This window comes from Mesoplodon densirostris, chromosome 20 (assembly GCF_025265405.1).
Source record: "Mesoplodon densirostris isolate mMesDen1 chromosome 20, mMesDen1 primary haplotype, whole genome shotgun sequence".
Classification (NCBI taxonomy): domain Eukaryota; kingdom Metazoa; phylum Chordata; class Mammalia; order Artiodactyla; family Ziphiidae; genus Mesoplodon; species Mesoplodon densirostris.
The window spans coordinates 22,328,704-22,353,387 of NC_082680.1; the positions used below are offsets into that span (position 1 = coordinate 22,328,704).

Here is a 24,684-nt window from a genome sequence, read left to right on the forward strand (position 1 = left end):
CCTACTCAGAAAACGCTTGATTGATGTTATTTTAAATAATTTCTTATTATAAATTATATAAATTTCTTATTGTAAATGTCTTATTCTTATTTATGTGATAGTAGTATTAGCTTTTAAAGCAAAAAGTATTAATGTTTTCTGGTCCTTATCATTTATATATATTTTTTTCTTTTTCTTTTAAGCTGACGTTTGCCTTTTTTCATTCTAACAGCAGGCTACAATAACCTGGAAGTCGCTGAATATCTTCTAGAGCACGGAGCAGATGTTAATGCCCAAGACAAGGGTGGTTTAATTCCTCTTCACAATGCAGCATCCTATGGGGTGAGCATGCTAAAGTTAAAGTCTAGAAAACTTTACTGATATTTACTTATTTGTTAAATGCATACCATGCCTGCAATAAGTAGATATCTAACCAACAGCATAATTTAGCACAATTTTAATCTTACTATTCAGAGTCTTTCTAGCCTTCTCAGTTAGGCATAACTATCTTTTGGCCAAAGACCATACTTTTTAGAGCTTTTTGCTCTCTTCACATTATCTAGCACAATAATTGGTATGTGATGGCTGCTCAGTTAATATTTATTGATGTAGATAATAAATCTTAACTCTACCTTAAGTAGATTTTAGAAACTATGAAAGCCAGGAGGTTCCTCTATAGGCATGGAAATTATGCTTGCTTATGTTTATCCTCAGCATCTTAGAAAGATTCAAGAAAATGGTTGAGCCTATTGGTGTATATGGTTTCAAAGAGTTCAGATGACTAGTTGAAACCCCACAGTGAAAGTCGCAATTGATTCTTGCAAAGCCCTGTAACTGTAATCTGTAATCATCAGCTGAAAGAGGAAGAGGGTTGTATTCCAGTACCTTGACATTTGTTGGACTGACTGCCTGGAAGTCATCAAGGCCCACTTTAGATCTGATGAATCACACAGGAAGAAGATGAATACTTTTGTGCTTGTCAGAATCCCTATTTGACTGTAAAGATGCACACGTGCCAGAATGTACATACTAGGGGCTCTCATAGATGGAATCATTATTGGTGAGGACAGTTTCTAGATTTGCAAAAGCCTGACAGACTATAAGTAAAAACTAATCACCATGATTTCCATATTCTCTTACTCTCTTCTCCCTTGCCCTTCATAATGAGAATATCTGCATCTTCTCATGCCCCCTCTCAAAGACCAGCATTTCAGGGAGATGACATGTCTGAGTGGGAATAATCAAGGAAAGCAAACAATCTAGTTTTAATTTGGACAGAAAGGAAAGAAAATTTTAATTCCAAGTGTGATACATGCTAATTGAAAGTTATCAGATTTAATAAATATATTATTAGTACTGAAATCCTCTTGAAACTTCTGTATTTGAAGTTATCTTTCCAAAGATAATTAATCCTTTATTAAAATCATTAGAATTTTCTTTTAGCCTTCTTTCATATAAAATTCTCAATTTCACTGTACAACGTGTATTTCTACTGAAGACCAGGCATGCTAAATATTTACTGCTAATATACTACATATACATGTATGTATAATCCTTTTACCTTTGAGTTACAAGTATAGATATGTATCATTTGGAGAATAATGTCCAGTACTTCTTAGCATGATCCTTCTCTCCATATTGTTATCCATGTAGCTAAGCCTCAGTTAAAAGTTTATCAGTTAAGAGTTTATAAAGCTGATGGGATCAGTGTCTTTTAACTTCCGTATAAATCTCCTAATGAGTGAGGATAGGTGTAGGCAGTAGAATTATACTTCTTGACTTGATCTAATAAAACATAAACTGTCAACTGTGTAGACTATGTTGATCTATGTACTGTGTTTCCAGTATATCCCATACTTTGTGGATGTGGAAAAGTTCAGTCCCGTCAGTCTTTTCCTTTCATAGCTTTCATAGTTGTCACTGAGGATGAAGAAAGTAAAACTAAATTTTTAAGGTTTAAGTATTTTACCTTTTAATTCCCATTCTTCTGATGGAAAAGGTGTTGAGATTCTACTTATTACACATATGTGTCAATTTGTGACCAGTGTGAAAGAAAGAAAATTTATAGTGGTTCTCTTTCGTGGCTAAATATAATAAGTTAGAGTGCAGGACGGCCTTGTCTTTGTTCGTATTCCCTTGCAGCTCTCTTGCCATTAGCTGAGGGAGTGTAATGCAGTCCGCCTCCTGACCAGAGGCCCGCTGTTCCGTTTTCATAAATTTATTTCACCATTATCCACAACTCCTGCTCTCCTCTTCTAACTCCAAGTGAGAAAGATCATGAGCATTTTTAGTTTCATTCTCTCTTTTTATGTTATCCTGCTTTTTATCACATCCCTACTGCTGAGCTCTTTGTAAATGAATGTAGCTTATGGAGGTAAAAATAAAGAGAAAGTTCTCCAGGCTGTGTAGAGGGCATTGGGTTCATCCCATCAACCTGGTTCATCCCATCCTCCTACTAAAGAATGCTGATGAGCTAGACAGTATGTTTGTAGCAAGTGCTTTTGCCTCCGTGTGTGGGTGGATTTTTTGACTCACTCTAAAAATCCTTCTTGTATTAAACTTGGAAACTTAAAAATCAAATATCTGTGAGCTAATGACTATGTACTCTTATTCACTAAAACCTTTACTTTGATGGTTTCTTGACTTTTTTTGGTTACCATGTTTTTACCATGTACAATATATACCCACCCTCCCACCCCCAGTAACATCTCATAGTGATTTTCAGTTGGCAGTAGGTAAGGTCATTCCCTCCATTGAGAATCTCTGCTCTGTGAAATAATTTTATCTAATGCAATTTGTATATCATATAACCTGTTGTCAGTAACCACATCAAATCTGTATTTATCTCAGTCTCAATTAGTAGACTTAAAATAAGGACCAAGGTTAACCATGATATAAAAAATGTTTAAGCTGCTTTATCTTACTTTAGCTAAGGGGTAGATATAATTATATTTTCATTATCTCTAGACATATAAATACATATGTCTTTCCAAAGCCCCTTTTTATTCATATAGCACATAAGCTTTGGCTGGATATTTTAATGAAATTATAGGGCTCTGTTAGGGTGGCAGAACTCTGGTTATATAGTATTAATATCAATGATGCTTGGACTGGCCTGGCTGCATGATGTATATGATGTACTGCCCTGAAATGATAGTTTTGTGAAGGAGATTTTGGTGGCACTTTTTATGGAATAGAGGCTTCTATATTTAAAATAAGGCTATTGGTAGAGTAGTTTTAGGTATAGGGTTACCCAGTGATCTCTACTTAAATAGCTTTTCCCTGATATCATACTCTCTGCCATTTTCAACTTGTCAGGAAATGACGCTTGTGTTTTAGTCTAGCAAGACCATGCAGGCAGATGTGGCGAAATGGAGACCTGAATTTGGAGTCTGAACATCTGGGATCTAGTCTTTAATCTTTTCCTCCATAACCCACGAGTCTTCAGCAAGGGCCTTAATCTTTCTAATCTTCACTGTCCTCACTAGTAAAACTTAGATGCTGAGACCGTCTTTACAGGGTTATTGTGATAATTAGGTAAGACCATGCATGTGGAAAGTACATTCTGTCCAAATCCAAGGGAATACAGTTATTATGAGATAACTCGATCCACACAGCCCTCATACTGGGCTGGTCAGAATAAGGTCTGTGTGTCACTTTTACATCTCACAGCCTTAGGAATTAGCTGTATGTTTGACCAGCTCAATATCAGTATTAAATAGACAGATTAATTGACTTCAGTAGTGGATAATGACTGGTAGCCTGCAGATAAAATAATTGTGTGAGATATTTGAAATTACCTAAAGTTACTTAAGCTGTTATTTATTGGTCATCATTCTTTGATACATATTTTACCTTTTTTCCTCTGGAGAGCTCAGTCAGCTCTCTGTGTGTCTTTGGGCCTTTTTATATAGAAAGAACTTACCACTTCAGTTTTTCCAAAAGGAGAAACAAAGACATAGTTTAAGAAGTTTAAATAAAAGTTACAGATTTCATGAGAGTATATATTAATGGTAATGTGCATTATCCTGTTTAGTGTTTTTGTATTATAATGCCTTATATTATTTTTTAATATACATTTATATAAGACAACTAATTTTTTTGCTCTTCAGTAGATATAAGGCATTGATATTTATTTACCACACAGCATGTAGTTTTCTATTATAAGAGTGAATCAATTTTGCTGAGTTTTCTCTCTCAAATTTTTCATTTTTTAATGCTTTCTCTAAAATGTATAATGTTAGGGGAATTTCATGACATTATCGTACAATTAAATTGCTCTAACTGGAACCCAAACATGTTTCTTTTCTCCCTACTTCCCAACTTTCTAAAATTAAATTAGGGCCCTTGCAGTGTTTTTATGTTGCATTTGTCGTTTAAAGCATTTTGTGTTGCAGCTGAATTTTGAAACCATATTAAGTTGACTCCTGGAAACATTCCAGCAGAGTTCAATTCCTTTTCTAGAGCTTCTAGTTCAATACTTTCCTCTTATGTATTGTATAGGACTGAGCTGTAGCTTATTTATTGCATTTGTCAGCCTTAAATTTCAGTTATTTTTTTTGCCCCAGTGGTGTGGCTATTTAAAAGATTTAAGAATTGTGTTTTTAGTCTACTTGGGTAGCAGTATATTTCCTGTTTATTGCTGTTTCAGATGTTTGTCAGCAAATTTAATAAGCACGTAATTGGTTTCTCTAAGCATAAACTATAAATTTAATATAAAGAAAGTTTAATAATACATACCATATATATGATTCATTTTATACACACACACACACACATAATTTTCCCTGGACTGTCTAATTTTGGAAGCCTATACAAATTAGTCTACCAAATTATATTATACTGCCAACACAAATGGGAGTAGAATAAAACTAATCATCAGGAACCTAGTTTAAACACCCCATAACCTTACTGGGGAGAAGCTTGAAATTACTCTGTGCTTTTGGGTTAATTGAACAAAAATAGCTATTCTTTTCAACATGTATCCTTTGAATAAGGGAGATTAATCACTGGGGTCTATTTTGTTTTAAGTGATTTTGATAGTGCTACACATGTTACCTATTTTTATCTTTTGTGTTAGAATCAATTTTATAATCATGATATATCTCATTCATAATCCCCAAAAGATCACAGAACATGGCCTGTTCTCAGAAGCCCTCGTCTGATTATGCTCTTTTTTGTTGTTGTTGTTGTTGTCTTTATATTGTCAGAGCAAATGTGAAAGCTTTCTTAGAAGTTGTCTGATTTGTATTTTCCTCTGTTTTCTGAAATCACTTTTCCTAAAATTAACAAGTATTTGTATTATATTAAAAAAAAACACCAAAAGTACTTTAATACTACCTCAGAAGTACCTATCCTTTTTGAAGTGAGTGTCTTCGAGAGCAAAGAAAATACTAAGGAATTTTAAAGGAAAATTTGAAGAAACTTGCCCTAAATTCTATCCTGGGAGACTTCTGTCCTTACTTTCCCCACCTCTTCCCATTCTCATGAAATTCAGCTTCAGATAGGTATTCAGCAAATGTCTGGTTGGTGGGTGAGTCGGTAAGAGAGAGTAAGTGAATAAGTAAGCGACCCTCTTATCTGTGCTCTGACCTTTTGTGTGAAACCATTTACAGAACATCATTACTTAGATGTTGTGCCTCAGAAACCACATACCCCAAGTGAACCTTCCTTATAGTTTCATTCCTAATTAAACTTCTGCTACTCAATTTCTGTTAATGCTTCCATCTACCTTTTTTTTTTTTCTTAATCTTCTAGACCAAATTAAAAAAGAAAAAAGGCAGTCACCTTTGACTTTTTTTTTCATCTTTCTTCCTCTGTGGTTAATTTGTCTTTCTAAAACCCGATTGTTTTGCCTTCAGAATTTCTCAAATTTAGCTCTTCTTTCCTATTCTTCTCTAACCATCACAGTTGAGGATCTTATCACCTCATGCCCAGGTTATTAGTTAGTGCGTCTGCAGCTGACATTTCCTCCACCCCCTAAGTCATTTTGGCTCGACAGACTAATTTTTGTAAAATGTTGTTTTGTTATGTTACTTTCCCAAAGGCTGAAGAAAGAACATTGAGAATCTTTGAGATGAGTGTTTTCAATAGTAGATCAGGTTGCAATAGGTTAGAAAGAGAAATGGGAAGATAAAGAGAAGCAGTGGTTATAGGATGCTGGTTTGAAAAGTTTGACAGACAGATTAGCCCATTATTAGGAAACTTGGAGCCAGGTAATAGTTTCATCTTATATGTTTATTTTTAAGATAGATCTGAATATAAGGCTGAATAAAAAAAACTTTTAAAGCTCCCATGAAGAATTACAGGGTAACAGAATAATTGTGGAATTGATATTTTAGAGGAAGCAAGAAAAGATGAAGTCCAAAATACAGATGGAGGGGTGTAATGAATATTCTTTTTTTATAGAAGAAACTTCTGTTAAGGATGAGAATAGAGATATAGAGGGAATGAAATGTTAAATAAAAACAAGTGTATCTGAAGGAGCTTTACCAAATAATCTCATTCTTACCTCTTGCCATCCTTTTGTTTTTCTTCAGCATGTGGACATCGCAGCGTTACTGATAAAATACAACACATGTGTAAATGCAACAGACAAGTGGGCATTTACCCCTCTTCACGAAGCAGCCCAAAAAGGCAGGACACAGCTTTGTGCCCTACTCCTGGCACATGGTGCAGATCCAACTATGAAGAACCAAGAAGGCCAGACACCTTTAGATCTGGCAACAGTAAGTCCTCATTTCAAAATATTTAGAATTGCTTGTTATACTTTCAGAAATGACAGTAAATTCCAGGGCTTAACAGGTTTACCTCTAGTGGTGCATATATCTCTTGGAAGAAGAACAAATTTCCTTCCTTATGAATTTTTTTAAGTTCTCATTTTTATATAATTTTAAACTATTAAGGCAAACTAAGCAGTAAGTTAATTTTTTTGCCATACTTAACTTGGAGGGAAAACATGAATCATAGAAAAACTTGTATATAGATTGTATTCGTAAAATATCTCAACACCTTCTACTTTGGCTTATTATTCTAGAGCATCTGATGTTCCTGATAATTTACCTGAGGGAGGTGAGATAGTCAAAGAAAAAATTATCTTCTAAGCAGTATATCATTCTTCTGAAGATGGAAAAGGAAACTGATATATTGTAGAAATAGTTTCAAAATCAAGAATTAAATTTTTGTGGTTAAATGCTATTGAACTACAGAATTAAACACAGTAAAGAAACATCTTTCCTGCATTTTCTGGAAATCAGGGAGTTACTGTATGGTCACATAATTTAGAATTTTTTAACCAAAAAACTTTTCTAAGCCACATTCTGTTTTATATATCTGTTGCTGAGTAACAATTTTCAAAACACTTAGTAGCTTAACCAAAACCAAGTGAGTGGCTAATCCAGTGCCACTCACAGTTATAATTCCTCACAGGCCTCTGGGTTGGCTGGGCTCAGCTAGGCGGCTCTGCTGTTCTGGCAGCTCCCTTGAGCTGGGAGCTCAGCTGGGGCTCCAGCATCTCGGATGGCCTGAAATCCTACAGTAAGTACCTCTCTCTGCATAGTATCTCACACTCAGTGGTCTAGTTCAAATTTCTTTACAGCATGGGAGGATGACTTCTAAGAGAAAAAAAGGAGAAACTGCCAATCCTTTTAAAGCCTGGCTCAAAAGCCTCAGAACATCACTTCCTCTACATTCTATTGGTCACAGAAACTCATAGGCAACCCAGATTCCAGGGGAGGGAGGTGCCACCTCTGATGGAACGAGGGGCACAGATGTACATGGAAGAAAGGATTGACAGCTGGCTCTCTTTGGGGACCATCTCCCACATACTCTAACAACAGTTGTGCCTAGCAGACTGTAGAGTTCGTGAATAAGCTAACCAAGATAAGTGCCGTCCCTTTAAAATTTCACCAGATTTTAATTGTACATTAAATTATTAAGTATGCCCTAAATAACTGAACAAAAATTATTGTAGTTGTTAAGCATAAACAAAACATACTATGTGTGGAAACTCCTTCTAAAGAAGAGATGATTGAGAATCAGCATTCTAAAATGTGCTCCTTTTTAGATGAAAGGTGAAATATTTTATTTTTTTAACTCTATTCAAATCTTTGTTAATTTACATGTCCTTTGAATACATGTGTAATAAGTATGAACAGTTGTGTGCACACTTTTCAGTTAGTGTTAAAAAGTATTTCTAGGAGTCAACATAGTTCACATTCTTGGATTTTTTTCACAGTTAACTTTTTTCTGTGTGTGCGGTGAGAATACTTAAGATCTACTCTCAGCAAATTTCAAGAATATAGTACAGTACTTATAAGTACTTACAGTACTTATTAACTATAGTCACCAAGCTGCACACTACATCTTCAAAAGATGAAATATTTTTTTTTAATTGTATAGTTTCTCCATTCTACCTATTGAAACTACTGGGACTCTTTGGAGCTGTGGATCAGAGAAGGAAGGAAGAAGGAATGATCAAAAACCAATAGGGAATAATGGAGCATTCATTAAAGAAAAAATTCACTGAGCATTTTGTCCTTAGTGAGAAACTTATTGTTTTAGAATGTAATTTTTTTGTGTTATTTTATTTTATTTATTTATTTTTTTAGGCTGACGATATCAGAGCTTTGCTGATAGACGCCATGCCCCCAGAGGCCTTACCTACCTGTTTTAAACCTCAGGCTACTGTAGTGAGTGCCTCTCTGATCTCACCAGCATCCACCCCCTCCTGCCTGTCCGCTGCCAGCAGCATAGACAACCTCGCCGGCCCCTTAGCAGAACTGGCAGTAGGAGGAGCGTCTAACGCTGGGGATGGCGCAGCAGGCGCGGAGAGGAAGGAAGGAGAAGGCAAGTACACCTGTGAACGTGAATTGGTTTTGCGGTTTTAAATGAACAGACTCACTTTTCTATCGGTAATTATTGAACACCTCACTTAAAGACATCCTGTCTGTAAGTTTTCATGTACACAACAGCTTATAAGAAATATGTCTTCGTAGAATAAATTCTTTGGCACCTACTTTGTTCTTACTTACGTATATCCCAGTATATCCTTTTCCAACCATAGTATCTTATTGAACTGAGTGAGTCTTATTACTGAAATTATCAGGAAAATACTGAGAGATTATGTAAGAAATGAAAAGTGAAACAATAGCTGATAAATGAAAGCTGAAACAATAGCTGATAAGTTTGGATTTTTTAATTCCACTGTTAAATATTGCACTAAAAGCATTGTGTTATGCTTTATAATATTAATATAAGTACTACTGATAAGATAAACTCTGCCTTTATTTCCCCATCACATTCAGAGATAACTTGAAGTAAAATCATCTACACAGCCAAGGGTGTCAAAGAGCCGTGGCTTTAAATAAATACTGGAACTTCCTTTAGATTGATAAACTTCTTTCTGAAAAACTTTAATGTATGTCTGTTTTAGTTGCTGGTCTTGACATGAATATTAGCCAATTCCTGAAAAGCCTTGGTCTTGAACACCTTCGGGACATCTTTGAAACAGAACAGGTAAGCTCTCATATGTAGTTGAGTCTTTTTAATTTAATATTAAGAGTTATTAATTGCCACTTGTTCGTTCTTCTTTGCTTCTTCGCTGCTCTTTTAAAACTCAAAACAAATTTCTGAAAAAGCTAGAGGAATCTAGTATTTTATACTTCTTTCCAAAATCGTCTAACAGATGATTAGAGACTGTTATTTCGTTGTATCTTTATAAGCAGTCTGGCTCAATATGTTTTATTACATATCAAAACTTAGGCCATGAAACCCCTGCAAAAGAATGTTTTCAAAATCTTTCCTCATAATTTTGTTTCCAAAAAGTGTTAGCCATTATTCATCTCATTTTATTACTAATGTGACTAGACTCCACTTAAAACTAGTGAGAAATTTTTATGTTAACTATTTAGCAAAATCTTCATGAAGCAATTATCCATTATATTGGATAGCAAAATAATTCTTGGGCAAGTGTATGTTTTAAAAATTGCTTCTTTATGAAGTTTCCATTGTCTAGTTGGAGCCTAAAATAATGCTGAACCAAAACTTGGCCATATGCTTATAGACTTAGCCTATTTTCAGATATATCTGAAATGGCTGTGAAGGTCTTAGTATGAAGTCATCATTAGGGTGTTTATGAATTAAGATCCTTCTGTTTGTCATTCTGTTTTTATACAGGATAATGAGTTTTTAACTTATCACTGTATGATTTTATTACCATTAACTATCAAATAATAAATTCCTGAGTTTGACTTGACTATTACTAATACACATAGAATCTTAGAATGGGAAAGATCTTTAGAGGTCACTAAGTCATTCTCCCAGATGTAGGAATTACCCTTTTTTTATCCATGTGGGACAATAACTTGTTACCATTTGGGCAGGTATGATAAAATGCTTGTAATTTAAAGTACACCCAAATCTGCCCCATGTATAATCTGTTAATCTTATGTTTACATTTTACCCTGTTTTGCACAGAAATCGAACCTCTAGTCTACATATTAGACTAGCATTAGTTTCATAGGGCTGCCATAACAATTTCCCACAAATCTGTGGCTTAAACAACAGAAATTTATTCCCTCACAGTTCTGGAGGCCTGAAGTTCAAAATCAAGGTGTCGGCAGGGCTGCACTCCCTACAGAGGCTCTAGGGGAGAATCTGCCCCATGCTTCTGCCAGCTTCTAGGCCCCTTTGGCTTCTGGCCACATCCTTCCAATCTCTGCTTCTGTCTTCACCGTGCCTTCTCTGTGTCTGTCTTCTCTTCTGTGTGTCTTTTGTAAGGACCCTTGCATTGAGTTTAAGGCCTCCCTGTATAGTCCTAGATGATCTCCTTACCTCAAGATCCTTAACTGAATTTACATCTGCAAAGATGTAAAAAAAAGTTTTTCAAAAAAGATTCTTTGCAAGTTCTGGGGATTAGAACATGGACATATCTTTTTGAGGGCCACCATTCAGCTCACTACAACATAATATAGGCCTTCTTATATTTCTAAGACCTAGTCAACTTATCATGGATTTACCCTTCCAACCAACCACCCACCCACCCTTACAGAGTTTCTCCTAATTTAGCATAAATTCATCTTCTTTTTCAGTTATTCTTTATATGGATATAGTGTCCAAATTCTTCACTGGCCTCTTTGCCCCATCTGATTTCTTTGTAGGCATATAGTCAGTTTAGAGTTAATTAAAAACTCCAGGTCTTTTTCATATCAATTACGATGTTAAGATTTTCTAATGTCTTTTTTTTTTTGGCTGAATTTCTTCATATTATATATTGTAGTTGATCTTTAATGCTCTTGATGATCAAAACAGTTGGGTAGAAATAGCACTGGACTAAAAGAAGACCTTGATTCTGATTAAGGCATTTAACCTATCACTTGCCTTACCTGTAAAATATAATAATACTTTCAAAAGTCCAGATAGTTAAAATTCCCAGTCAGGGGCCTCCCTGGTGGCGCAAGTGGTTGAGAGTCCGCCTGCCGATGCAGGGGATACGGGTTCGTGCCCCGGTCTGGGAGGATCCCATATGCCGCGGAGCGGCTGGTTCCGTGAGCCATGGCCGCTGAGCCTGTGCGTCCGGAGCCTGCGCGTCCGGAGCCTGTGCTCCGCAACGGGGGAGGCCACAGCAGTGAGAGGCCCGCATACCGCAAAAAAAAAAAAAAAAAAAAAAAAAATTCCCAGTCAGATGCTTCTGTGCCAGTTTTTAAAATATACTTTAATGAAACATCAGTTGTGTCTTCTGTCTTGTGGGGAGGACTTCATAAACTGCTATAATAATTTCCTCTTCCTTTAAGCTTCACCTGCCATTGATTCACCCTCTGGTTTGGAGATTTCTTATGAGAATAGCCTAAACAGTAAGACTCTTTTTCCCTTATCCGTCCCTTGAAGGTATTACAGCTGTTTTAGAAGCAGTATCCTCTGCTAAAGCCATATTCCAGCCATCTCCCTTCTTCCCAAATCATATCCACAATAACGGTGAAATTTCACATATCTTTGCTTAATAAAAACAGACGCTAATTCAAATAATTCCAATTAACCGTTTTTCAAGAGTTCAGTTTCTACCCTTTTAGTCAGTTTGCATCATAACTTTATGTTTTCTTTTTTCTGTTTTACTTTATATATTCTCTTTTATAGTAACTGATTTCCTGTGGCCTGGTTATCTCATTTTATTGATTTTAATAGTTTAAGAGTTTAGTCTTAACAGTTGGTCCTATTGACAGCTTATCCTGGTTTCATCAGTTTCATTGTTATCTTTTTCACTTCAGTTTTGTTCTGAGTAAATGGTTCCATTGATTTTCCTTTTGCCAGAATAATTTCTGTATCTTTTTTTTTTATCAATATGTTGACTCTTCCATTTAATATATATTACCTAGCGTAGTTCTTTCCTCCAGACAAATGATATTACCACTCATTGTATTGAACTCTGTGTGACTGTCTTTTGGCCCAGTCTTCAAGCAATCAAAGTTTTATTTTGACTACAATTGTTACTTGACTAGCCTTTAGTTATAGAGTAATACCTTCTGTAACCCTTTCCATAACTTACCCAGAGGATTTTCTGCCCTTAACATTCTATGTCAGTCCGGTAATATATGATGAGGTTCAGGTATTTTTGAGGTGAGGGAAAGTGTTAGGGTGTATGTATTGTAGCCATTTAGTTCATGTCTATTGAGCTTAAGGCAGAGTCGTTCTGTTTCCTGAGATGCTTTGACACATAATATCTTATTGCCTCTGTTCCTACTGATCGATTCTTCTCTCTCAGTGGAGTAGGGAACATAGTTCTTTTATTTCTGGTTCCAGGGAAACTTCCTTCAGAGCATCATAGCCTCACCTCTTACCTTCACAGTTATTCTCTCAGCAGTCTCTTAACTAACTTGACTTGTTTGTCATATATACTTGGCTAGTTCTATATTAAATAATATATACCTATGTCCTTTATAGTTAGCTAAGTATAGTACCAGTGTCACTTTGGCCCTTCCTCTGTAACATAGCTTCCTGACTAGAATACTTTTCCTGTGGGAAAGACTGATTTGATTTACATTGCAATTCCTGGAACATAAATGCCATGACTTGGAAGATTCCTTGTGAACCTATTTATGGTCCACATATATATTTCCATGAAAAGTGACCATATAAATTTTTACTTCAGAATCTAAAGACAAAGGCATGGACTCAAGAAATTCATTATGAACATGATTGTAAACTTAGTTCTAATTACTGTTACTCTAGCCTGCGATCTTTTAAGCCCAAGTAAAAGAAAGGCCTTTTTCATTAAAACTCCAATTCTTCTCACTCCACCCCAGAGAAAATGAATAAATCTTAGAAACAAGAGGCATCCCTTCTTAAAGTAACACTCTTGAAGTGACATTTGCTTTATGTGCAAGATGACTTAGCTGATACATGGATAATATTTATTTTAAAGATTATAATTTGGTTTTAACGTGTGCTAAATATAAATAACTGGCCCAACAAACTTGTCATTTCCTGGCTGTAACTAAGTTAAGGTTTTGTGTTTTTTTTAAGTGAGTTAATTTAAAGATAATTTTCAGAAAAATATTTCTAGCAGTATAAAAGCCTTGAGTCTTGGAGAAACATACCTAAAATCCAACTAGCCTGTTTTCCTTCCATTTCTTTTATTAGCACAATAACCTCATATTCACTCAGCTTCAGAATTTTGGAATAATCTTTACCCCCATTCTTTTCTTTTCTTCAACCGTTTCTATTTACCAGGCCCTGCCCTCTGTCCCTTTGACATTGCTCTGCGATTCATCGCTTCCAATCCGCTCCACCCTGTTGTCCTCTTGTTCACAGTCACTTTCCCTTCCAGATCTGCCCTTTATACCGCCATCCTCCTGAAAGACACCTTTGTGTCGCTCTGCTGAAAAGGTGTCCTTGGACGTTTTGGACACTGTCTTAACTTGGTGTGTAAAGCCCATTAGATCTGCTCTTAGCCTGCTGCTCTGTCCATCCCTTCTTTTATTCCTGTATATACATTATACGCTCATCATTATGAACTTTATTACTAGAGTCTCTCAAATGTTCTATAGCCTCTCACTTGATTTTCCTTTTGCACATGCTCTTCCATTTGTCTTAAACACCCTTCCCTTCTTCCTCTGCCTAAGTCCTCTTCCTTAGCTGAATTATTACTTTCTTCTAAGAACCTTTCCTGACCCCCTTCCTAGTCCTTTCTTTGTTCCCTCCCCTACTTGTAGCCTCAAGCCAGTAAGTAATCTTCCTAAGAGTTCCCATAGGGGTTCCTCCAAAACATTTACCAACCTTTACCAAGTATTTGTGTTTACCTTTTATCTCCTTGGTAAAGGAAATAGCATGATTTGTAGTGGTAGGATTCTGTTTGTTCCATGGCTCCACTCTTTTACTACCAATTTGGACCAGTTATTTACCTTTCTGAGCTGAAGTGGGTTGTTTTAGAATTAAATGAAATGTTTAATTAGTTACTTTTTTGGAAATATCTAGCATACAGAAGGTACTCATTAAATATATTATGTATGAATGAATGATTAGTGAACATAAATCTAAATTCTTTAGCTTGTCATTTAAGGTTTTCCAGTTGCCAGTTCCGACAAATGTGAGGACAAATAGGGTACCATGTTACTCAAAGCAACTAAATTTAATGTTTAGTTATTTTAGCTTTTTAGTCATCCTTTTTAAGAAAAATAAGCAAGAGGAAAGACAAGTATGGCAATACATTTCAGCTCTTCTGTGTAGTATTTTCATGGCTTCACTGTGCCTTAATTTTCTCATAAGGACAGTAGTAGTATTTCATGAGTCATTGTGAGTATTAAATGAGGTATTCATTTCATTCACGATTGGAGCTATATATAATGAACAAATGTATCAAATGTTCTCCATTTCTTCTCTAGAAGCTAATACTATGTTTTGCTGGCCTGGTTTCTGCTTCTTTCAGACATACGCTATACGTATCAATTCAGAAAAGCTAAGGACTCTTTAAATTGAAGCTACCACATAGATATGAGATCCTGTTTCTATGTCAACCTTATGTGAAGTTTAGAAGGAAAAAAAATGGAATATCAGTAACATAGTAAACCTTGTGCATGGTTTCCAAATTATATTAAAATCACATCTAGCTAAAAATGTAAAGACTCCTATTATGTTGTGATCTATTCCGTCTCAAAGATGCATATTTCAGAACTGTTGCTTTTTAAAAGCTCTGCTGAAAACTTCCTTTGGGTGATTGGAAGTGAACTGCCCATTTTGTGCAATGGAGCGATTATTTCTTAAATGGCCACTTAGGAGCAATAAAGTAAATTATTTCCAAGAATGAATGATGTATGCTTTTTGCACTGAGGAGATCGGACTCATTATATAATATTTCATTTTGACAATAAAACCCATCAGAGCTCCAGGCCTAATATGTCAGTTTTTTAAAATGCTATGTGCAAGGATAAAGGTAGAGAGAGCTATGGATAGATAAAAATATCTTGTTTGAGTGGGAAAAAGAGTGTCTCTCAAAGGATTTCTCAGTTTCCAGAGGAAAGAAAAAATCAATGGCTAATCTTGTGAAGTAGTATTTGGGCTGTCAGAGGGCCAGCTTCTTCTGAGCTGAAAATTGCAGTTCATCCCTCAAGAAATGTGGCCGCCCAAGATTTCACCCTGTGCCTTCAGAACACTGCCACTGGGTGACAGTAGAGTCACAGTTCCTTTTAGTCAACAAAGGAATCTGGTAATTTTGAGTCGTGGCAGCTAACCATCTCCATCTACAGGGACGAAAACCAAACATTTAAAACTATTGTTTTGTTCAAAAATAGAATGTATGTTAGGCTTCAGGGATTGTTAGATCTGAGAATTTAGAAGAGACCTTAAAAACCATCTATCTACTCTCTTTTTTCTTCTCCAAATTGGAATTCTTTATATAGTTTCTATATAAAATGGTCTGTAATCTAACTAAATGCTTGTGATATAAATCTTACTACTTTCTAAAGCAGGCTTTACCATGCTCGGATCTAGCCTCTTCTGTTTCATTATGCTGAACACCTCTCCCGTTCCCTACCATTCACCTCTGCTACCTTCTGGGTATTGGGATCTGGTATTTCCCCATTTTCAGGCTACTGGTTGTTCCCTCTTATATCTTGAGGCAAGAAAAATGTGGTAGAATTAAATAATCAAAAGGAAAAATAGCAATGATCATTTTATACTTTTATAGCATTATTTCTCCCATTTTAATTCTCCATTGACTGAAAGTGAATTAGGGAGTATTTCAAGTGAGCAAAAAGCTGATAAGTTTATGGGGGCAACTTTAAGAAGATTATAAGTTCATGCTTATAAAGGAAACAGAAGAATTTTCTTAATTTGACTGGATGCTATAGCATTGAAGGCAAATGGAAAAGTTTTCATCATCTGAGGAACTGTTAAAGATTTAGAAATTAATTTTGATTCGTTTTTCAGATTACACTAGATGTGTTGGCTGATATGGGTCATGAAGAGTTGAAAGAAATAGGCATCAATGCATACGGACACCGCCATAAATTAATCAAGGGAGTAGAAAGACTCTTAGGTGGACAACAAGGTAAGCTATTAAAAAATAAATAGATTTCAGAAATCAGTGGTACAAGATAAGTGTCCAGGCTGGCATTTGCTCGGGTGGCCTGACCCCAGAGCTCGTGCACTCAGCTGGGGCGCCACCTCCTGCCTCCCCGTCTCCATCCTTGACCTCGCTCTCCCTCTAGTTGCTTTAGCTAGAAATCAGAGTCACTCTTCCCTCCCCCCAACACTTTGTATCCTAAATATCTCTGGAATCTCTGCTTCTGTCCTTTCCCGCTGCTGTCACCTAATCCCTGTCACTGTCATCTCTCTCCTGGACTCTCACAACCACCTTCCAGCTTATCTCTGACAGTCACCTTTGCCTCCCCTCTGGTACCTTCCCTACACTGTAACCAGAAGACACTTTTCAAAATGACTATATGATCATATCATTCCAGGGCTTAAAATCCTTCAACAGAATACTGTTGCTTTTAGGATAAAATCAGATGTTCATAGCATGGCTTTTCATAATCTGACATTTCTCTCTTACCTTATCTTGTGTCTTTTTCCCTCCCTCACAGCTGTCAGCTCAGTCTTTTTCCATTGTACTTTGCTGTTACACGCCTATCTTTCTCCTTTGTGGCCTCCCTGTTCTCTGTTTGTTAGAAGTGCTTTCGCTATAGGGAAGCAAAGGGAGAGAAAGAAAACAACTTGAATTAGTCATTTAGTCTACAGAGGTAATAAAATGGCAAGAGTGACATGAAACTAAACATTAACAGGTGTTGAGCTTGAGTCTTGCTTATTTGTACTAAATCAACACGGGTAATGAAATTAACAAGAACAATGTATTTTAAACTTATTATAAGTGACCATTTCAAGTCATCTCACAGATAATAATTCTTTTAGAGGGTAATTCTTATATTTTAGACCACACTACATTGTCATCACACTGTGTGTTCTTTTGTATCCGCATCATGTATGTTCATGATTGAGTTCAGTTCAATGAATAATTGTTGAGCCTGCTGTGTGTATGTACAAGGACCTCTGTAAGAACAGATCAAATTGATCCCCAAACATCTCCATTACTTCTCTTGTCTTTGGATGTACTTGCTTAATACAACCTTATATATTAGGTTCAAATTGCACATACATTAGACTTGTTCCAAAATACCTATTACTTATGACGAGTGTTCCCCAAAATAGAGCCTGATGAGTGTGGACCTTTGTTTAATATGTTAATTTTTCTTTCCTGCAGGCACCAATCCTTATTTGACTTTTCACTGTGTTAATCAGGGAACTATTTTGCTGGATCTTGCTCCAGAAGATAAAGAATATCAGTCAGTAGAAGAAGAGGTAATGTACATGAAAATTTTTAATTATCTTTTCCTGAAATCTGTGCTTAAACCTCTTTTTCCAAGAGAGGTAGGCTTGTCTTACATTAACTTATGGTTGCTTGCCTATGTATTATTCTGTCTCCCTTAGCCATTTTGGTGGCTTATTGCCAACTTTAAAATAGGACTATAGAGTAGAACTATACCACACTGCTTTCACGTCATAACCCTAGGATTGCCAGTGGGTGGGCCAGATGTATCTTTTTATTCTGGAGACTTTCCTGAAACTCATACAAGGAAGGACCCTATTAGAACTATTTTCTTGTTTTTTTAATATATATAAATTTATTTATTTTTATTTTTGTCTGCGTTGGGTCTTCGTTGCTGTGCGCACGCTTCTCTCTAGCTGCGGCGAGCGGAGGCTACTCTTTGTTGCGATGCGCCGGCTTCTCATTGAGGTGGCTTCTCTTGTTGCGGAGCATGGGCTCTAGGTGCACAGTCTTCAGTAGTTGTGGCTCATGGGCTCTAGAGTGCAGTCTCAGTAGTTGTGGTTCACGGACTTAGTTGCTCTGTGGCATGTGGGATCTTTCCGGACCAGGGCTTGAACCCGTGTCCCCTGCATTGGCAGGCAGATTCTCAACCATTGCACCACCAGGGAAGCCCTATTTTCTTGTATTGTTAAAATGCTACCTAAGAATAATATAGAGTGAGAATCTTGCCTCATAGATAGCAAATATCTTCTCATCTTTATTTTCATGCAAAGTTATAAAATGTGATTATAAAATAATATGCTTAATTTTCAAGAGTGCTTAGGAAACCTGCCCCATAACTCAAGTCACCTTTCATTTCTGCAGTCGCAGTTATTTTAAAGCACCATATTAAGGCTATTTGTATGAATCTATCTATCTGGTAGAGGTGATGCCACAGAGATTTCCTCTGAAATCTGATGGCTTATCCCTCACTTCTTACACATAATAAACAAAGTGCCTAATGGCATTATCATAATAAATAAACTTCCGAATTAATTCCACTGTTTTGCAGAGAAAGACATGCCTACATTTTTGTTTGTTTTCCACCTCTGAATTAGTGCTGATATTATTCCCATTCTAGGGACTCAGGACCATTACCCCAGGGTAGTATTTCAGCTTGTACTTGTCAGTTTATCAGGAAAGCGTCCTGTTTTCTCATGTCTTATTGCATAATCATTCTCTTAGTAGTAAGTAAGTTTTGGTAATAAGGTCAAAAATGTAGTGACTAAGTTCACAAATGGAGCGGTAAGATAGAGAATCAACTCTTTGAGTCAATTCTATGAGAAACTTAGGTCTTTAAAACATTTTACTTTTCCATCATAATTATTAATTTGGAGAGTGGAAGTAGGGTGAGTAGTGTCAGAAGAAAGTTATTCCACTTAGTTACACGTTATATCCAACTTCCCCTGACCTGTGTGGATATACTTTGAGATCCCAAAGTAAAGAGATAACGTGGAATTTTTCACCTAGGGAACAAAGATTTACTGATTTTTTTAAATTTGTTGTGTTTATTTTTAGCATTAGTCCAATGGTGTATTGGTTCAATGTGAGGAGTTTTAATTTGACTCAATCACAATGTTGTTTCTCCTCAAGAACATAAAATAGTAATATAGATGACTTAATGTGATATTTTACCTTATTGTGTTTACAGAAAAACCTTTCAAAGCTTTTATTAGAAAATAAATAGAAAATGCAAAAGTTTAATATTTATGTCTGTGACTGTTCTCTCACCAGAAATACTTTTTCACTAAACTTGTTGACCAATTTATAGTGAATTCCTATTTACTTATTAGTGCTGAGTCTTAGACTCATCAGTGACACAATATAATAGAATTTAACTTTTGAAAACAACAGGAGGAATGTCTTCAGAATTACACACTGGCGTATTTTCAGAAAGTTACTTTCTTTTGTTCTATAGATGCAAAGTACAATTCGCGAACACAGAGATGGTGGTAATGCTGGTGGCATCTTCAACAGATACAATGTCATTCGAGTAAGTTTTTAAAATTTCAGGTGAAAATTGGATTGCACAGCTTGCCTAAATATCAAACATAGGCTGGAGCAGCTGGCGATAAGACTCCCAGCTCACCCACTAATTTGGACCATAGCTGACAGTAATTTCTGTTATCACTATTTCAAAGTAGCATTAAAGGCCTGGATTTTCAATCTAATTGAGTCAGTGTTTATATCAGTGTGCATGTATCTCTTAATCTCAGTATCTTATTTACAACATGGAATAAATGACTGCCATATGCTTTTTTTCAGAGGGGTGTCATGAAGATGAATAAAATCAATTGAGAACTGGGTTAACCCTTTGGGTTAATGGACCTATTGAAATTACACCAGTGCACATCAGAATTACCTGGGGAGCTTTTTGAAAGTACAGATTTATCGGCCCCTGTATCCTGAAATTCAATAAGTCCTCATTTGGTTTTGAGGTATAGCTAGGTATGGTGCAGAATAACAAACAAAAACTGTAGCTGAAACTTACATCACTAAAAGCCAGAGTATTAACTGAATTACACTGGCCTGGCAACTTTATCGTATTTAAATACTGTTTTAAGCAAACAAAACAAAAAACAAAAATTAAACCTCCCTAAAGGAAAACACTTCTTATTTTAAATCATAAACTACCAATTAATATACATTTCACTAATTCACTTCTTTCTTCCTCATCCTTAAAGATTCAAAAAGTTGTCAACAAGAAGTTGAGAGAACGATTCTGTCACAGACAGAAGGAAGTGTCTGAGGAGAATCACAACCACCATAACGAGCGTATGTTATTTCACGGTGAGTGTCCCGACGGTCACTATCTCTCTGGGCGTTTGCAGACTCCAGTAGGGTGAAAAGCCTGTGTTACTGACTATATTAGTGTTGTGTTAAAAATGGTTTGTTCTGATTTTTTTTTTTTTAACTACATGTTGGTACCAGCTTTCTAATGCATTACATGTTAGTACAGGCTTTCCAAGGCATGTACAGTGAAAATAATTTATCTGAAATTGTCTCAGAACTTAAATTGCACACTGAGCCATCTAGATAGTGAAATACTATTTTTGTTGTAGTTTAGCATAATTGTTTTAGTTTATTAGATTATCTATTTTTGCTTAAAGTAGGACTGGGTGTAAAATAATCTGTATCTTCAAAGCCATGTTGTACTTTGCTATCTAAAATCTCATGCCATCTGCAAAATCCATATAACACCCTTGCTTGGTGAACAAACTATGGGTCCCTGATAAGATTCTAGTACATGATAATAATTTATGTAAATAGACCATCTTACAAAATAAACTTTTCATTTAGGCGTTATTAATTAGTATTAATCTGCCAAGTGCAAATAGTATGCAGCTAATTGAGATTCTAGAAAAGCGCTCAAAACTGATCTTTCTGTCTTTATATTTTTAGGTTCTCCTTTCATTAATGCCATTATTCATAAAGGGTTTGATGAGCGACATGCATATATAGGAGGAATGTTTGGTGCCGGGATTTATTTTGCTGAAAACTCTTCTAAAAGCAACCAGTACGTCTACGGAATTGGGGGAGGAACAGGCTGCCCCGCGCACAAAGACCGGTCGTGTTACATATGTCACAGGTGAGCATCTTGCCTTTTGTGTAATGGTTGCTGTCCTCAAGTCATGAACCACATTGGTTTCTCAGGCTCTGCAGAAGCCACAGGTCACCCTCAGTCTTACTCCTAATGAGTCAGACTGTTTTGGGGTTGGATAGGAATAGCTGATCAGCCCCTGCCCCAACAGGAGTAGTGACAGCAGTGGGCTGACGGCGGTGGTAAAAGCTAGTCATAGGTTACAGTGAAGCTCCCTCCACTTCGGCTTTCTCCCTGGGTCCCACTTTCCTTGCTTCAGATCCAGAGCAAGGTTGAGAATTATTTCTGGAGCACAAAGAACCTCTAGCTCCAGTCACATTTGAACTAAAGTCAAATTTGAACTAAAGCACATAACTTCTATAAACAAGTAGAACCTTTAATTTGCTTCTGACTTTGCTAGTGATATTTAAAGGCAGGGTATATAATTAGTTAGAAGTCCAACCTCAGAATATAGCTTGGGAATTAATAGTAAGCAAATGAATATTAGCTTTTTAAATGGGATTTTAAAACTCAGAAATTTGAGAGAATGTTATAAACTCTCAGAAGTCAGTGAAAAAAATACCATTCCCTTTCCTGTCATTGGAAAAGACACAAAAAGAATTGTGCTGTACAAAGATTGCAGCTTATTGCATTTCTCTTTAGATTAGCCAGCTGCATTATTTTTGCAAAGTCAAGTTAGTAAGATACCTTGTAATCCAGTTGAAACCTCAGAAAGACCCATATAACCATGAAATTCATTATAGTTGTTCACCTTAAAACTTCTCTCTCAGTTTCGTTGTGAAAAAAATTGTAGCCATCAGCAGTTCTAGGACAGATGCCCTGCGTCCAGAAGAAAACTTCTTTCTATTAAGGTCGCTGTGGCTAATAACACATAAAAATTCCCAAGGATATATAATTGCAGAAATTTCCCTTTGTTGCTTCAAACCTGACTCCTAAATAACAGTAAAAGTGAACGTAGATGTGGATTAACAGTTGCTTATTAAAATTAGACACACATGTTTATGTCTTGGCCAGGATTTCCTAGAAAACAGAGCCTGAAGCAAAAGCTTATGAACTAGCACTTTCCTGGCAAGTGCAACCTCAGGGAAGCAGGAGTGAGGGCGCAGAAGGGAGTGAGGCGGAGAAAGAGGCCGAGCAAAGACCGAGAGGTGCACCGGTGAGCTGGCCACGGTTTCATAACCAGCGCAGTTGGTTGCTCAGTCCATGAGACCTGGACGCATACGGTCTGAACTGTTACATCTCAGAGCAGTACATCATGGGGAAGAGAGCTGAATTTATGTGCTGGCGCCTGTCTCGCACTGGTCCGCATTTGCCCCACAGGGCGTTGGTGTCCCACCTTGGGGCCGCTGCGTCTGCAGGATGCACACACAAGGCACAAAGCAAGCCAGTGAGCAGACGTCAGCTAGTACCAGCCTCGTGGGCCAGCCAGGCAGGTCCTGCATTTTCTTTTGTCTCCACAGCAACAGGGACACCCTGGGGCAGGAAGCAAAAGGCAGAAAGCGGGGGCCTGTCAGGTCAAGCTTTGAGTGACATATGGACACTGGGAGTAGCCATGGCAGTGGGCCCAGCGGGCTGAACAGGCAGAGTCCAGTGACACTGTAGCGCCACCACAGTGTGGAGATAGAGCTCAAAAAGCTTCCTTCTAATGCAAATCCAAATGTTTTCCTCTGGGACCTACAAGAGGATACAGTTGATGCCAAGCCAGCATCCCAGAGGGTCATCAGTAGCATCACACTAAAAAAGCCAGCCCAGGCAGGACTCAATTAAACTGGGTCTGGCACAGTTTTACTCAGAGTAGTATCTCTGATTAGTCACAATGCAAAGATCATACTCCATTATTAAAAATAAACTATTTGATTGAATAACAGGTATTTACAGTTAACAGTGTGACCAGTCTTATAGCGTAGTGAAAATATTTATTAAAAGGTTTGTTAAGGGTTTGCAAACTTTTATTTTAAAGAACTACAAAGTAAGTTTTTTAGGCTTTGCAGGCTGTATGATCCCTGTCACAGTGAATCAGCTCTGCCCTTGTAGTACAAAAGCAGCCATGGTCGACATGTAAATGAATGTGTGGCAATGTGTGGCAATGTGTTCCAGTATGTGTTCCAGTAAAGTTTTATTTACAAAAACAGGTGGCAGACTAGATTTTGGCCCATACTTTGCCAACCCCTAGTTTATATAATACACTTTCTTTCCAATCAATCTTTCTTCTCCTCTATAACACTTAACAACTGCCCCAATGCGTGTTTCACTCAGGTAGTATAATTTCCAGACATACAGTTAAGCTAAGTATTTTTATATATAACCCCCTGTTATGATTATTTATCTCATCCCAGTTTTTACTTCTTCATAATGAGTAAGCCTAATCTTAATTTCAGATGCTGCCGCCATCTGCTTATTTTCTTCACTTTCTTTCTATCCAGCCACATGCATCCTTCCAGAACACAGTTTTTGCTAGTATTTGTCCTTTTTCCACTAGTCAAAAACTTACCAAGTGTTTTCTATGATTGATTTCTAAACCACACCAAAACTTTAAATGTTAAGTATAACTATTGAGCCTGCTAACGGCTTATAGTAAATCAGTATATCCAATCTTATCCTGTTCCTACTCATAAAATCAAAAGTGACATTTAAATTAGCTTGCCTTATATTAACTGCTTTTTAAAAAATCAGTAAACCTAACAGTTATGTCATTCTAAGATTGCTTTCCTTTTTTCTCCAGACAAATGCTTTTCTGTAGAGTGACCCTTGGCAAGTCCTTTCTGCAATTCAGCACCATGAAAATGGCTCACGCGCCCCCAGGCCATCACTCCGTCATTGGGAGGCCGAGTGTGAATGGACTGGCCTATGCTGAATATGTCATCTACAGAGGAGAGCAGGTATGGTGCTCGTGGAATAAGCATGACCAAGCTACCATAAACAGTTGATTCAGAATGCGGAGACCACGTAAGAGTTAAAGAAAACCATTTAATGAAATATCCACCACATAGTTTGATAGCATTCGTTGCTTCAGTTCAAAATGAGCATACCAAAATTTCTTTGATATCATCTTTATACGTAGATCCCATCATTCACCTGTCAGCCAGGTAATACAGTGTGAACAAGATGGTGGCTGAGAAATAAAGGTGTGGCATCTCGTGCAGCTCTTGTGGCCTGCTGTTCTGAATTAATGCTTTGTATCTTTCATGCCTCCGCATGGCATGGAGAGCTAAGAGTAGCTGCCATTCAAAGATCTTCATGAGGTACTTGC

At 36.8% G+C, this 24,684-nt stretch overlaps 1 protein-coding gene across 1 annotated transcript in view; it reads left to right on the top strand.

Moving 5' to 3' along the window:
* Positions 1 to 24,684, top strand: part of TNKS (tankyrase) — a 181,380-nt gene that overhangs the window by 144,266 nt on the left and 12,430 nt on the right. Inside the window, exons 17-26 of the mRNA XM_060085705.1 lie at positions 212 to 321; positions 6,519 to 6,707; positions 8,589 to 8,826; positions 9,413 to 9,495; positions 16,399 to 16,519; positions 17,729 to 17,826; positions 19,752 to 19,826; positions 20,518 to 20,623; positions 21,236 to 21,422; positions 24,157 to 24,313. Of these exons, the coding sequence (XP_059941688.1) occupies positions 212 to 321; positions 6,519 to 6,707; positions 8,589 to 8,826; positions 9,413 to 9,495; positions 16,399 to 16,519; positions 17,729 to 17,826; positions 19,752 to 19,826; positions 20,518 to 20,623; positions 21,236 to 21,422; positions 24,157 to 24,313 (1,364 nt within the window). The remainder of the gene's footprint in view (positions 1 to 211; positions 322 to 6,518; positions 6,708 to 8,588; positions 8,827 to 9,412; positions 9,496 to 16,398; positions 16,520 to 17,728; positions 17,827 to 19,751; positions 19,827 to 20,517; positions 20,624 to 21,235; positions 21,423 to 24,156; positions 24,314 to 24,684) is intronic.